General features: G+C 47.1%; 1 protein-coding gene and 1 long non-coding RNA gene across 6 annotated transcripts in view; one reads left to right on the top strand and one right to left on the bottom strand.

The window, feature by feature from the left end:
- GPM6B (glycoprotein M6B) overlaps nt 1–14,963 on the bottom strand; it is a 154,833-nt gene that overhangs the window by 4,356 nt on the left and 135,514 nt on the right. For all 5 annotated transcript variants that reach the window (XM_020894943.2, XM_020894940.2, XM_020894941.2 and 2 more), the window contains 5 exons: nt 7,365–7,551; nt 5,544–5,700; nt 4,312–4,483; nt 1,168–1,241; nt 241–306 (listed from right to left, as the gene is read on the bottom strand). In XM_020894943.2, the coding sequence (XP_020750602.1) occupies nt 241–306; nt 1,168–1,241; nt 4,312–4,483; nt 5,544–5,700; nt 7,365–7,551 (656 nt within the window). The remainder of the gene's footprint in view (nt 1–240; nt 307–1,167; nt 1,242–4,311; nt 4,484–5,543; nt 5,701–7,364; nt 7,552–14,963) is intronic.
- LOC139033437 (uncharacterized) lies at nt 1,174–2,939 on the top strand. The gene is made up of 2 exons (XR_011486017.1): nt 1,174–1,262; nt 2,435–2,939. It is a non-coding gene; the product is annotated as an uncharacterized lncRNA (long non-coding RNA).

Genomic DNA, 14,963 nt, shown 5'->3' with positions numbered 1-14,963 from the left:
TCATGAATCAGCAATGTATAACCCCACAAGATGCCTTTAAACGGAGGCAAAAGGGTTCTTCCCACCAAATCTGAATCTCATCACCTACCATGAATGCCAAGACCAGCATCATCCTTCCTGCAAGCTAGACACGGGGTAAGTTTACACAGGGGCACCTGAACCGAGGCCGAGTCCCAGGTGTGTTGGCTGGAAGGGAAATCTGTTAAGACAGTGCCTGCAGGGTACGGGGCCAGCACTCACCAGGGCGATGACGGTGGCGCCAGCTCCGGCACAGGCCACGATGAACAGGTGATAGGACATGTAGAACTAGGAGAGAACCGGGCACCGAGGTGAGCATTCTGCGGGGGAGTGATGGCCTCCTCTATTCTGGGTGCACTCCCTTTGCCTCTGTAGGGCTGATTTCTGAAGGCTGGGCACATGCTGGGCTTACCTGGGGAGCTTTCAGAACTTGGCAAGAGGCTGTACCCCAGGCCAATTACATGGGAGTAGCTGGGGCTGCTCCCCACGAACAGGGTATTATCCTGCTCCTGCATGCCTGCCACCTGCAGCCCAGACTATGGATGTACATGCCCAGCAGCCAGGTAGGTGGGCCCTGATTATTGTGGTTGCTCCTTCCAAAACCATGTCAGGATAATCTTCAATGCAAGCTCCCACCAGTGCATTTGAGAATCTGCTTTTATATACAGTTATAAGCCAATGCCTGAAGACTCTTCTAGGGCAGAGAGATCTTTCAACCATAGTGTGTCAGCATTTACTGCCAAGTAAGGATGAACAAGCAATAGTAGCAACCCAGTCTTTAGACAAAAGACTAAGTTGTCAATGTGTAAAAATACAGTTGTATACAAATTGAGGGCAGTCCTCTCTGGGAAAATTTACATTGGTCCTGTGACAAATGTTCTACTTTGAAAAATGATCTGAAGATGAAAGAGAAGACTCAAGATATATTCAGACTGGGGAGGATTGGGATCACTCGCCAAATATCGCCAAAAGAAAAATCTGTCTGATGGTGCAGGACCATCACTCTGGATTCAGCCATGGGACAGGGCTGTTGTCTAGGTGGAAAATGGTGGCTCAGAGCCCTCTCGTGGTCATTCTCCCTAGGAGCACCCTCTGTCAGCCTGAAGTGCCCAGTGGTCGTCTAGGACCAGCTGAGGGGCCGGGGCCTACCTCGTTGGTGTTGCAGATGTTTTCCAGGGCCGAGCCACATATTCTTCCTGGGAAAGCATTCCAAGGGATGATTCCTAGAAAGTGAATCCCAGCAGGTTAGTGATTAGCACAAACGCCAGTGTCCCTGCTTGCACTGGGCCCCTCCACTTTCAGAGGCAGTTACAACACAATCACGCGCTATGCTCTTCATCAGCAGTTGATGTATCTGCCCTCTGCAGCAGAAACTTTCTGGAATAATAAAAAGTCCTATTTGGACAACAGGGCAAGAGCAAAGGCAACTAGTCCATAAGAGAATTAGACAAATTATACTTTGGTTAGTTGAGCTGATATTCATGAACTTGAGTTCAACAGCTGTAGGTCAACCCCCACCCCCTTATAAGGCATTTCCTCCTGAAGCCAAAAACATCTCGCCCTGAACTTCATGGTCTGCATCCTTGCTCCTCAAGCTCTTTCACCATGGTTGGCCCTGACTCCGTTCTGAAAGGGAGAGGCTATGCTCAGAAAGGTTCATGGCAATTTGACAGAGGAATTTGTTTATATTCTGTAATCTGCACTTCCATTTTTTATGTCTTTGCTTTTCTGTTCCTTTTTGTTGTGTTTTACAAGTATCTCAGAACTACTTCTGGATTCAAAGTCCAATTGGAAGCTTGGAAAACCACTGTACTTCCCCAGAGAGTGAGGCCAGCTCAGCCTGTGGTGTCCTTGCTATATCCAACTTCCCCTCTGTGGTCACCTCATCCACATGGCGGCTGCTGCTTTTTCTGCCATTAATGCCTCGATGTGCCCTTAAATATGAAACACACCTCAAGTTCTCTTGTCTCCCAGGAGGTCAGAAAGGAAGATACTTAAAAACTATTTCTTCTACCTTTGTTATGGACCAGTAGTAAGTCTTTGTTTCAGGAGAATGGGAAATGATGAAACCACTGATTTCAAGAACAGAAGATTTTTTAAAATGATTACTGATGACCAGACATTTGTCGTGAATGCTGAAGAATAGAGAAATGATACATGCACCTAGATATTCATTTACAAATATTTTAAAAATCAGCTTGAGTCTCTGTTTTCCATTTATCCTAAAGAACAGTGTGGTTGAACCTTTGGCTCTATGAGAGGAGATCAGTGCAAGGGGCATTTTAGGTTAGGTTTTGTATTATGGTTCAAGATAAGATGCTGAGGGTAAGCCAGACAAGAAGAAAGCTCTTCTAGAAAAGCTCTGGAAGAACAATTATTTCCTCTTCAATTCTAATGGAAAACTTTTTCCCCCTAGTTGATCCTGCCAAGAACAGGAGTTCCACCATCCTGGACAGAAGTACTACTGAAACTGCCTTTTCTCACTCAAGAGGGATGTCTGGTTTGCAGTGATGGACAGGAGGTGCCATGGCCCTTTCGGTGGCCTCTCAAGATGAACTGAACTTAGGTAAAGTGCCCACTCAGGAAGATAAATTTGAATAGGTATCCAGTACTCAGCTTTGTTAAGAGTCCCTTTGGATGACTTTAAAATATGCCCGGATTTTAATAGCCAGGACATGGAAGCAACCTAGATGCCCATCAGCAGACGAATGGATAAGGAAGCTGTGGTACATATACACCATGGAATATTACTCAGCCACTAAAAAGAATTCATTGAATCAGTTCTAATGAGATGGATGAAACTGGAGCCCATTATACAGAGTGAAGTAAGCCAGAAAGATAAAGACCATTACAGTATACTAACACATATATATGGAATTTAGAAAGATGGTAATGATAACCCTATATGCAAAACAGAAGAAGAGACACAGATGTACAGAACAGACTTTTGGACTCTGTGGGAGAAGGCGAGGGTGGGATGTTTCGAGAAGACAGCATCGAAACATGTATATTATCTATGGTGAAATATCACCAGCCCAGGTTGGATGCATGAGACAAGTGCTCGGGCCTGGTGCACTGGGAAGACCCAGAGGGATCGGGTAGAGAGGGAGGTGGGAAGGGGGATCGGGATGGGGAATACACGTAAATCCATGGCTGATTCATGTCAATGTATGGCAAAAACCACTATAATATTGTAAAGTAATTAGCCTCCAACTAATAAAAATAAATGAAAAAAAAATATGCCCAGATTTTATGTTGTCATTGAGTCTCCAGAGCCACATCTCCTCTCCTGAATCTTCAAAGTCTCCACTCACATCCTGAGTCTCCAGAATCTCATCTCCTGAGTGTCCAGAGTCTTGTCTACAGTCTCCTCTCAAGACTAGCCTAGGTCTTCTCTCCTCTCCTGAGTCTTATCTCCAGAGTCTCCTGAGTGTTCAGGGTCTAACCTCCAGTCTCATCTCCTAAGTCTCCTCTCCCAAATCTCCTAACCCTCTTCTCCTCTCCTGAGTCTCGTCTGCTGAGTATCCTAGGTGTCCTTTCCTGAGTGTGCTATCCTAAGTCAATAGTGTATCCTATCCAGGGTCTCGTCTCCCGAGTCTCCTGTCTCTCAGGCTCATGAGTAGCCTAAATCTCCTCTCATGAGTCTCCTCTTCACAGTCTCCTGTCCTGAGACCCCAGGCTCTTGTCTCCTGAATCACCCGAGTCTTGTCTCCTGAGTCTCCTCTCCTGAGTCTGCTCTCCACAGTCTCTTCTCCTGAGACTCCAGGATCTTGTCTCCTGAGTCTCCTAACTCTTTCTGCTCCTAAGTAGCTTAACTCTTACCTCTTCTCCTGAGTCTCCTAAGTCTCTTCTCCTGAGTCTGCTATCCCGGGTCTTGTCTCGACTGAGTCTCCAGAGTCTCATCTCCTGAGTCTCCACTGTGTTGTCTCCCGAGTCTCCTAACTGTCCTATCCTAAGTAGCTTAAGTCTCATCTCATCCCCTTAGTCTCCTAAGTCTCCTCTCCTGAGTCTACTGTCCAGTGTCTCATCTCCTGAGTCTCTGGGGTCTCATCTCCCGAGTCTCCTATCCCAAATCTCCAAAGTCTCCAGTCTTGGGTCTCGTCTCCCAAGTCTGAGTTCTTCTCCTGAGTCTCTAGGGTCTCATCCCCTGATCTCCAGAGTCTTGTTTCTTCAGTCTTCTCTGCTTTCCTCTGCTATCCTCCATCCTAATGATTATTAGGATTATTATTATTACAACCCTGTAATAATTTAGGCCCGCATACACATAGAACACAAATGAATCACAGGAAGTACCATATTGCCGGATGTCCACACAGATCTGCTCCACTCCTGCTGTCCCGTTGGTTTGGGGGGACTTGATGACCTCACAGGTGGACCATATGTTGTAGAACATGAACACTGGCACTGCCGAGAAACCAAACACACCCAGCCAGGCCACTCCCAACACATAGGTGAGGAAGACGAACTAGGACAAGAAGGAGAAAGAATCTTCACCAACCAGTACAATCCCTGGGAGGAATAATAATATATTTCTCCTAATACTGAACTTGCTGGATGCAGTCACTGGACCATAGCAGATACAAGGGAAGTTTTGGAACTTTGCAGTTCCCTATTTAGTAAGGACGTGAGTAGCCAAGGCAGGCTGTCCCTTGTCCAAGGTCACTGAGCTAGCTGGGACAGGGCCTCCTTCAGCCGTGCCTTGTAAATATCAGTTCCACACTTACCAAGGTGTGTGGATGTTCTCACAGGCCACTGCATTAGAACTCTGTTCCAAATTGCCTTTATTCTATGTAATAGATGGGCTGTAGAACAGCCATCACTACAGGAAGCTCTTTCTAGAAAAGAACCTGGGTAGTTTCATGATCCTGTGAAATTACTAAAAAGCATTAGATGCACCTTTACTACATTTACAATAGCCATGAACACAAGCTTAGTGCACAGTAAACCTGATCAAATGCTCATTTCCCTCTAGTCTTGCTTGGTTTTACATCTGTAAGAGTCCTCACCTCAGGACAGCAGAGAGCTCAGATGGTGTCCTCAGCCCTGCAGCCTGGGTGTTTATCTTCCTCCTCCCGTGACTTTTTGCCTCCATGTGAGTGCATCTCTCTCAACTCCCCAGCTGTTTTCTTCACATCTGACCAGTTTTCAAATGCCAGACCCACACATCCAGCTGCTTGGCATAGGCCATCATAAACCCCACTTCAACATGCCCCCAACTCCAACTCCAAAAATGCCTCCTTCCCACCTGTCCCTCCACCCCTGAGTCTCCTTTTGTGATAGAGCACTTCCTGACCCTGTCTCTTACCGAGCCCCTTTTAAGCTCTGTCCTCCTAGGCCAGAGGTCAGCAAACACTGTCCGTGAAAGGCCAGAGAAGGAACTGGTCAGGCTCCACTGGGTTACAGATACGCCTCAGCTTTGCTGAGTGAATGCAATCACAGACCACATGTCAGCAAAGGGAAGCGGATGCCAAAAACCATAGCAGACAGAAAAAACTTGCATTTTGTATCATTTCATGCATACTCACCATCCCGCTGATGCACCGGCCACAGGCTGTTGTTTTAAACTCCCCATGCAGTTCTTTCACTGCACTTGTGGTGTAGAAGCCTTCTGCCAGCAGAATGATCCCATACAAGAAGAAAAAGGATGCAATTCCGTAGATGACATACTGCATCAGTTGAATTCTGTGAAAAGAAAAAGATCCCAAGTGGTTACATTCGCAGCCTGGTGAACAGACGATTTTGGCCTCTGGAGGGAGGCTCTAAGGGTAGGTGACATCCTGTGACAGCCAGCCCACTGATGGCTTTGGTGGGGGCACCACAGACAGGCACCCCTGTCCAGACCACAGCAACCTGGGCCCTTCTTCCCAGGGGTGGGCAACTTTCCAGATGAGGGAGATGTTTCCTTTGGACGGGGCCCAATGGACTTTTAGTACTTACTAGATGACACTCCTTTGCATGTAAGTAAATGCAGAGATTGACGAGTTACAGCCACTCATCCAGGACACACATACAGCCAGAATTTCAACTTGGGTCCAGTGGACGGCCTGTTCCTTCCACCACATCAGAATGTCTCCCAACCAGGCTTTGTGCTTAATCATTTTCTGCTAAAACCCCTAAGTAAGCATTCATGGCCTCTCTATGGAGTAACTTGGGCAAACGCTTTCTGTGCAAGACACTTGTGATAATGTATCAAGTAGGTTTAAGATACAAAAAGTTAATTCACATCTAATTTTGTCCTATGAAAGCCAACAGAAATGCAGATGACAACCTCTGGCTGCCCAGTGGAACCACCTGGTGAGTTAGAGACTACGGGTACCTGGGTCCTATCCCCAGAGATTATGACTCAATTAGTCTGGGGTGAAACACAGACCTGGGGATTTTTTTAAAAACATTCTTCCAAGTTTGAGAGCCACTTATCAACATCACCAACTAATTAAGGTACCATGCTTTCCTGAGGCTCAGTCATGGTAAATATTTCTTGGTCTTTTTTGTACCCAGTTGGCACTCATTGAATCCCTTGTCCTGCTTGATCCTCCTCACAGCCTCCCCAAATGCTGATTTCTTTGAATCACTTCACAAATAAATTTCCCAAGGACTCTTCCAACATGCTTCCCTTATTATTTCATAAAAATTCATTCCTGCCTTTTTCAAAGGTCTGGTAGAAAAGTATCTCCCAATCACAAGGCACCTAAAGACTGTCAAACTTTGGGAGTAAGAAAGGAAAAAGCAAACAGTCAAGAGGCAGGGGAAGATACACAAAGACATCAATACACTGCTGCCGGGCAGGCACGCTTATGAGAACCCATGCATGGGAGTTGGACACTCAGGAGGGTTCTAGGATAGCAGGGCTGAGGCCATACCCCTAAAAATCCCCCTTTCATGAACTGGAGGATCCCCGGGGATTTTTCCTCTGCTTGAAGAATGAACGTCCAGGTTCTACTCCTGTAGACTTCGGGTGGGGCTAAGTCCTTGATAGGCTCCTACCAGGCCAGGGCTGGCCATTTTCTCTGACAGCATCAGAGGGCATCTGTTATTCGGGGACTGTGGTAACTCTCTTAGTGAGAGAATGGGCAGTGTTGCCACCATCCCCCTTGGCCACCCGTGTGTTTTGTCTTATGTGTGCACCGTCCCATTCCCCAGGCGCAGTCCTATCCCAGGTCTCCAACACCAACTGCACTCCTGGCCCTTTCTTTTCCCTTCTTTCCTGGCCCTTTTCCTGTCTGCCCCTGGGGAGCGTGAATGAAAGGCATCCATTTTCTCCCAGGGGCGCCCACAGCAGTCTTTCTGCAACCCTCCTGGTGTGGTGGCACTTTAAATCTACTTCTAAAATGAAGGAGGCAACTTACACCTCACTCAGCAGGGCATGGTCACTGGTGTTGGTGGAGAAGTGCTGCTCCAGGATTGCCACGGTGCCCGCCAGAGCCACGTGCCCACAGCCGCAGAACAGGGCGACCCCCGAGAAGCAGAGGATGGTGGCCACCAGGGAGGCGTAGGGGACTCCGCCCAGACACTTGATGCAGCATTCAAAGCAGCCTGGACCCGGGGAGAGAAAACACGGCTGGTAAGGGTAAAACGCCTGCGACTGACTTCATGAAGACAGCGCGCTAACAGGAAAGGTCGACTCTTCCCTCTGCCCCGCATGCTCTTTGGGTAACAGCTCAACATCGCAGGGGCCGGGGGAGCTGTCCTCATCTCATTCTGTGGGTGAGGACCTGGGGGCTTCAAGGGGAAACACAGCTTAATTTGCTCGGGGTGTGTGGCAGAGCAGCTAAGTGACAAATGGTTATGGAGTAAGGCACAACTCTACCGCTTCCTGATTGACTGAGGACTGAGGTTAGGGGACCCCTGCTCAAGTGACAATGAGAAGCAATCACCCCACTAACAATGTCAGAACTGCAGTGAGGCTGCCGTTCTATGAAGACAAGTGACCGTCAAGTTCCCCCCAGCCTCACCCTTACGGGGTTTCAGGTAGCTATTTCTCTATTTTTGCAGCAGCCAGTGGCTTTCCCTGGCCTCTGACCTCCTGGGCAACCAGAAGAGTCAAATACAGTAATTACACTATTGCTGTGATCAGAAAAATATCAAGGGAATCAGTCTGGAAAGGGGGTGGGCATATGGGTCCCTAGAAGTACCAAGCCACCCAGACCCACTCAAATGGGCCCACTCAGGTTTCATTCATGTCAATATCAGAAATCAGCTCAGCTTTTAAATAAAAATGTTCCCCCAGAGTCAGGCAGCACAAGCAATTTAATCATACTTGTCCCCCGAACCCACCTCCTCAGCTTCCACCTGCCCCCACCCAACGCACATGTTGAGAGTAAGAAGCCAGAACTGGTGGGTGACGTTTAAGTACTTGGAGAGGGAAAAGGAACAGGGTTGGGGTGGGAGGGGACAAAATGAGCATCCATGAAGTGAAATGGAGGAGAGAGCCACAGTTCACGCTTCATTCTTGAGAGAAATAAAACTCATTCATTTTTCAAATCAACTTTGACTTGAGATGTCCATAAAGACCTCTCCAGGGACTGAGTCAGGTGACATTTTCAGTTCGGAGACATTTTACATTTCAGTGGAGCGGTGCAGGCCTCAGGATAATGTTGGTCCCTCTCCTGACCTCCCGTCCCTGTTTATACTATCCAGACCCTTAACTAAATGGCTTGTCAGGGAAATCGAACTCTGAATGCATTACGATGTTTAACAGCAATCAAGAGCAGTTCATGACTTCAGGGCAAGCACATTAAGATGGCTAAATTTCTTTCCCCCAAACGGCCTTTACAGTAGACAGGGAATGACTACCCAGTATGAAACACTGGAGCTAGGCCTTTCCATTTTGATGATCATTCCATGCTAAACTAGCATTTGCTTAAACCTACCCTAGGAGATAACCCCATTTCTCTTTTCAGTTCACTGGAAAATAAAAATGCCAGGCCCTCATAAGAAAGTGTTCTTCCTTTCATTTCAAAAGATGACCAGCTATTTTCGAGAAGACCAACCTCCCTGAAATGGATTGACGAAACCGCCCAAAATGGAACCCAGTACACAATATAGTTCAAGTCCACTAGCAAGTCAGTACCTTAAAGAGATTTGGATATGTGAGATTTGTGAACACAAATGATAGAGGTCAATCTCATTTTGTCCTATGACCTCCTAGCGGGTTGAAGTGAGGTAAGAGGAATGCAACTAAAAGTCCAAATCTCCAGGCTCCCAAACCAACAGCAACTAAAATTCCTGGCCTTGATGTATGTGTTGCATCACACGAGAGACAAAATAGACCTCTTTTCTCTTGTGTTGTATCATCCCCACTTCTCCCATTCTCAGGCTCCATGATGAAGTTAGGCACAAGATGAATGCTTCCACGGCTAACAAAGTTACCTCTGGTCCTTATTGGTTAGAGATGTGTGGCCTTGAGACTGTGCTGGCCAAGATGGTGGCCACTGGGCACATGTGGCCGTTTAAATTACTAAATCAAAACTTCAGCTCTTCCTTTGCAGAAAGTCACATTTCACATGCTCAAGAGCCACATGGGCTGGTGGCTACCATCTTGAACAGAACAGATACAGGAGATTCTCTCACTGGAGAACACTGCTGTTGTGGAAGATCAATTTTGACGTGCCACATACTCACTTTCTTGTGACATGAGCTAGGTTCTGAGTTTTACTTTGGATTTCATTCAGTCCTTTTTGAAGATCTAGGGGGTGATAAGCACTGTAGTTAGCACTGGAAATACAAACATAAAATAAGATGTCTTCCTTCCTTGCCTTCAAGGAGATCACTTAGATGAGTAACAATTTCTATGGCACACCGTGATGACTACCAAGACAGAGGCTGCTGGAGGACCAGTGGATGGTTGAGTGGAGGAGAAGTTTACAGAAGGACAGGAGGAAATATAATTCAAATTGGAGAGGGATCCTGAAAGGCTTTCTACAGTAAAACCTAGGGTGCCGAATATGTGAACAGCTGACATGGGGACACTGACATATAGTCTGATAAAATTTGAAGAAGTCTGCATATTACTGTTGTACATTATCTTACTAAGCCTACATCCTTTCTCATCATCTGGGGTTAGGGTTAGGTGTTACAGTGCAGTACACTCACCCTTTAATAAGAGAACTCAACCTTCCAAATCCATGGTTGCAACTTCAAAACAGTCTTTCCTCCAAATGGGATAGAGCTGTCTGCTTCTTTCAAAGGAAATGCCACAACTGTTCCGTGGCTCGAAAAAGACAAGGGGGATCAGAAGAATGATGCTCTTCAGTCCCCAATTCACCATTAGATCAAGACTAACATTTTCCTCCAATTTGTCTCTCTCATGGATTCCACACATCCTCATGCTGTGGGTCTAGTTCTAGAACAGCAGGGGAAACCAGAGACTCAAGACTTTCGGGATCACTTCAATGAAGCATACTCACTCAGCAGAAGCCAATGTTCTTAGGGTTTCGGTGGGTTTTATTTACGAACATAGAACTCTGGCTCCTGTAGAAGTCTCCATATTGGTCAGGGTTGTTGTATGTGCACACCTAAAACTTTTACGAACCCTGCTGGCCACCAAGAGCCGAAGCCTGTGAAATACATCCTGGGGAAAAATTACAGGAAATAATAGAACTGGATACAGAGCTTATTCTAGCATGGTTGACCAATTACCCACAAGGCTAAAACTGCATTTCTGGTGGATATCCAACCAGCTGTGAATGGATTGCTCCCCACTGTACATTTTCTGTCAGTCTAGAAGCCATGTCTCCCTACGCTGTGTAACATATCTTTGAACACTGGGTAATTTGGTCATATGCCACACACTTATCCCAGAGGAACAAAGAGTGCTGCAAAAAGCTAGCAAGAAAAAGCTAAATATGTTTCTAAAATATGATATCAATACTGTTAGTGTCCTCACATTAAGAGCATTTCTGACCTATGGGTACATGTGTGGCAGAGGTAGGGGGTGGAGGCCATGGTGATGCTGTGTGCTCAGGTTGGTCTCACAGGAGTACACTGGCACAGCCCCATGGGGTCCTGGGCTTACTATAATGCTCCACTACTGCCATCTTGACATTCTTACTAATTTCTGCACAAGGGTGTCTGAATTTTCAATTTTGCACTTGGCCTACAAATTATGGAGCCAGTCCTGGGTGTACTTATGTGAGAGGAGACAGTAGGGTTCTTCCTACTTTATATGCCCACTGTGGCATGCTTTTATTTCAGTGTTAAATAGAAACACAGCCTTGAAAGGCAGACGTCACCTTGCCTACCTATCACGTCAGCCTGAGCACAGCAACCATCTCATGAGGTCAAATGCCTGGCATGTGGGAGAATTAGTGGCTTCCCCTTTGCTCTGAGAGGGAGTAGGAATCACCCACTGTACTAACCCCAACAGAACCAACGCTCCAGGTTCTGCTAAACCAGGGATCTGCAAACTAGAGCCTGTGGTTTTGTCAATAAAGTTTTATTGAAACACAGCTTACACCCCTTCATTGACAAATCACTGGCGGCCATTTCTACTCTGCCAAGGCAGAGCTGGGTAGCTGTGACAGAGAGTGTGTGGCTTACAAAGCCTGAAACAATTACTTCTTCGAGGAAAAGTTTGCAGACCCCTATCTGGAGGCACTGACAGGCAGACTGTGGTCTGAGGACCTGGAGTACCAGCATCACCTGTGAACATGGGAAAGATGCAGAGTCTCGGGTCCCACCCTGGAACAACTGCATCAGAATATCAGTGGTGCGGTGGGGTAGCCTGGCATCTGGGCTTTCAGACAAGTCCCACAGAGGCTCAAATCTGAGAACCACAGTCCTAATGAATTGCGCCAGCTCTTCACGGTGGCAGCCCCACCAGCTTTCTTTTATTACCAGCCAAACTCCATGATGATAAACACCGAACACCATGTAACAATTCCCGGCTTCTGGCCAAGCTGGAGTATCAGGGAGCTAGTTTATCCTCTGGCCTGAAACCACAACCAAACTGAACAAAACCTGTGCAACGATGGTCTTCAAGGTAATTAGACAGCAGGCTGTGAAGGACCACCCCTGGCGAATGAGTCAATGATTAAGTTCTCAACAGAACCAAAGAATCCACGTGAAACGCCCTGGGACACGTTTCAAAGTCGCAGTTGGCATGGGGTCACCTGAAGGTGCAGCTCAGCTCTCACTGGAACAAGAGAAGCTCTTCCCCATAACCTTGCTGTTATCATCATCTCGGGTACTGGGGTTTCTTAAAGGCCTGATTGAATGGAAGCTGTCAATTAGGCAGGGTAGTAACAGATATGGGTGAGGACAAGAGCACTGGGAGGGAGGGCACAGCTGTCCATCTATTCTGTCTCATTCCATTAGCACATTCAATGCTCACCCAAGTGTCTCTGAGGTCCACGTACTGGGCTGGACACTGGGGACTCGACAGCAAGCTAAGATAGGCGAGCTACATGCTAACGCAGTTTATAGCCTGGGGGAAAACAGACATTATCCAAATGGTGTAGGGCTCAGAAGTGCTAGGAAACAGCAGGGACTTACTCAGGCTTTTGGAGGGTGACCGGGGACAGCCTCCACAGCTTAGACATGAAGGGTGAGTTTGAGCTGAGGGATGGTTAGGGAGGGTGTTCCAGCAAACAGGAACTGCTTGAACAAAAGCCCTGGGGGGGAAAGGGCAAGGCGCTTTTCTGGGCATGGAAGATGATGCCAGAACAGAGAGAGTACGGGAGGAGGGTGGGGAAAGGAAGGCAGGAGGGGTCTAGGGGAGCCGGATGCACTGGAGGCTTTCCAGGCCACTCGAAGGGATCTGGACTTTAGCCTCAGAATCATATGACACCACCAAGCCTTTTTGACCCTGGGGAACAGACCGGGGCTGCGGAAGATTCCTCTGGCAGATGTGACAGAACAAAGTGGCCCTGGAGATGAATAGGAGCTCACTGCAATGGTGCAGGCAAAAGAGGACAGGTGCTTGGACCAGGGCAAAGGCAGCAGAAGTGGAAGAAAGGGATGCGTCAGAGAGACGTTTGAGATGGCAAATGGGCACAACCTGATGTGAACTCAAAGAAGGGGTTGGGGATGGGTGCTGAGTACCAACAGTGACTCCTCCATTTCTGCACATGGAAGCCCATGGTGCTGTGCTGTTCCTTGAGCTGGGGTTGACTCAGGAGGGCTAGGCTTTGAGGACAAAGATGCCGAGTGTAACCCTCCTACACTGTTGGTGGGAAAGTAAATTAGTGCAGTCACGATGGAGAACAGTGTGGTGGTTCCTCAAAAAACTAAACCGCATGATCCAGCAATCCCACTCCTGGACATATACCCAGACAAAACTCTTTATCTAAAAAGATAATATGCTTCTCTATGTTCATAGCAGCACTGTTTACAATAGACAAGACATGGAAACAACCTACATGTCCATTGACAGAGGAACAGACAATGAAAATATGGTACATGTATACAATGGAATACTACTCAGCCATGAAAAAGGATGAAAAAATGCCATTTGAAGCAACATGGATGCAACTGGAACTTATCATACTAAGTGAAGTGAGTTTGAAAGAGAAAGACAAATACAATATTACTTATATGTGAACCTAAAATATGGCACAAAGTGAACCTGTCTATGAAACAGAAACAGACTCATGGACATAGAGAATAGACTTGTGGTTGCCAAGGGGAAGAGGCGTGGGGGAGGGAAGGACTGGAAGTGAGGGACTAGCAGATGTAACCTAGTATGGGTAAACAACATGGTTCTACTGTATAGCACAGGGAACTATATTCAATATCCTGTGATAAATCATAATGGAAAAGAATATTAAAAAACAATGTCTATATGTATATAACTGAGTCAGATTTGTAGTTAAACGGGCACAGATTTTCCTGCATGAAATATGGAAATCCATGAGATATGGATTCACTTACACGACTATCCAGTCTTCTTATATGTGCTTGCATACTAAGTTGCTTCAGTCATGTCCAACTCTTTTGCAACCTCATGGACCGTAGCCCACCAGGCTCCTCTGTCCATGGGATTCTCCAAGCAAGAATACTGGAGTGGGTTGCCGTGCCCTCCTCCAGGGGATCTTCCCGACCCAGGGATCAAACCCGCATCTCTTATGTCTCCTGCATTGGCAGGCGGGTTCTTTACCACTGCACCACCTGGGAACTCCCTATACTTCAATTTAAAAAATTGTTTTAAAAGATGTTGAGTTCAGTTTTAGACGTGTTGACTTTGAGGTGACCAGATGCCATCGGAAGGGAGAGATTCCAGGGGGTGATCAGACACGTGGGTTTGTAGCTCAGAAGAGCTGATGCTGGATGCTGTCAGCTTCTGGATCGCAGTGAAAACTTTCAGAGGTCAAGGAAAGACATGGGAGCGTTGAGCAGTTCCAAGTGCTTTAGACTCTTTCTTTTGCCAGGCATGGTCCTTGGACAAGCAGCAAGAGCTTTAGCAGGGAGCTTGGGGGAAATGCAGTCTCACGCCCCACCCCAGAGCAGTCGAGTTGGTGGAATCTGCATGAGAACAAGCCCCCAGGAGTGCACGTGGAAGTCTGAGAAGCCCATTGCCAGTCACCAGTCCTATCTGTCCAGTCCCAGGTGCGGAGCCCCGAGTCCCTGTGAAGTGCCCGCTTTTGTGTGCAGCCGTGTTTGGTGTTTTTTTCCAAAGAGGAGGCCTGCTGGGCTTGGCCCTAACTCCAGTCACTTGCAAATCAAATGGCAAGTTCCAGGGGCCACAACGAAGAAAAACACAGTGTTCCAAGCTGTTCAGCCGCCTTGAAAAGAGTGCCACTAGAGTGTTTCTTCTGAGCCAAGCAAGCACTGTTAAGCTCAGATTTTTCACAACAAAGATGCTTTAGTGTCATACCACTGACAGGGTCTGAGAACACAGACCTATCCCCCCACCTCCCCCGTTCAGACAAAGGACCTGGGCTTTGGGCTGTCCCCAGCAGGAGAAGTCACAGGCCAGGCTGATGTTTTTTTTTTTTTTTTAAAGAGGG

The sequence above is a fragment of the Odocoileus virginianus genome, unplaced genomic scaffold (assembly GCF_023699985.2).
Source record: "Odocoileus virginianus isolate 20LAN1187 ecotype Illinois unplaced genomic scaffold, Ovbor_1.2 Unplaced_Scaffold_6, whole genome shotgun sequence".
Classification (NCBI taxonomy): Eukaryota; Metazoa; Chordata; class Mammalia; order Artiodactyla; family Cervidae; genus Odocoileus; species Odocoileus virginianus.
The sequence above is the reverse complement of the archived record's forward strand: the minus strand, read 5'-3'. Positions and strand labels throughout refer to the sequence as shown.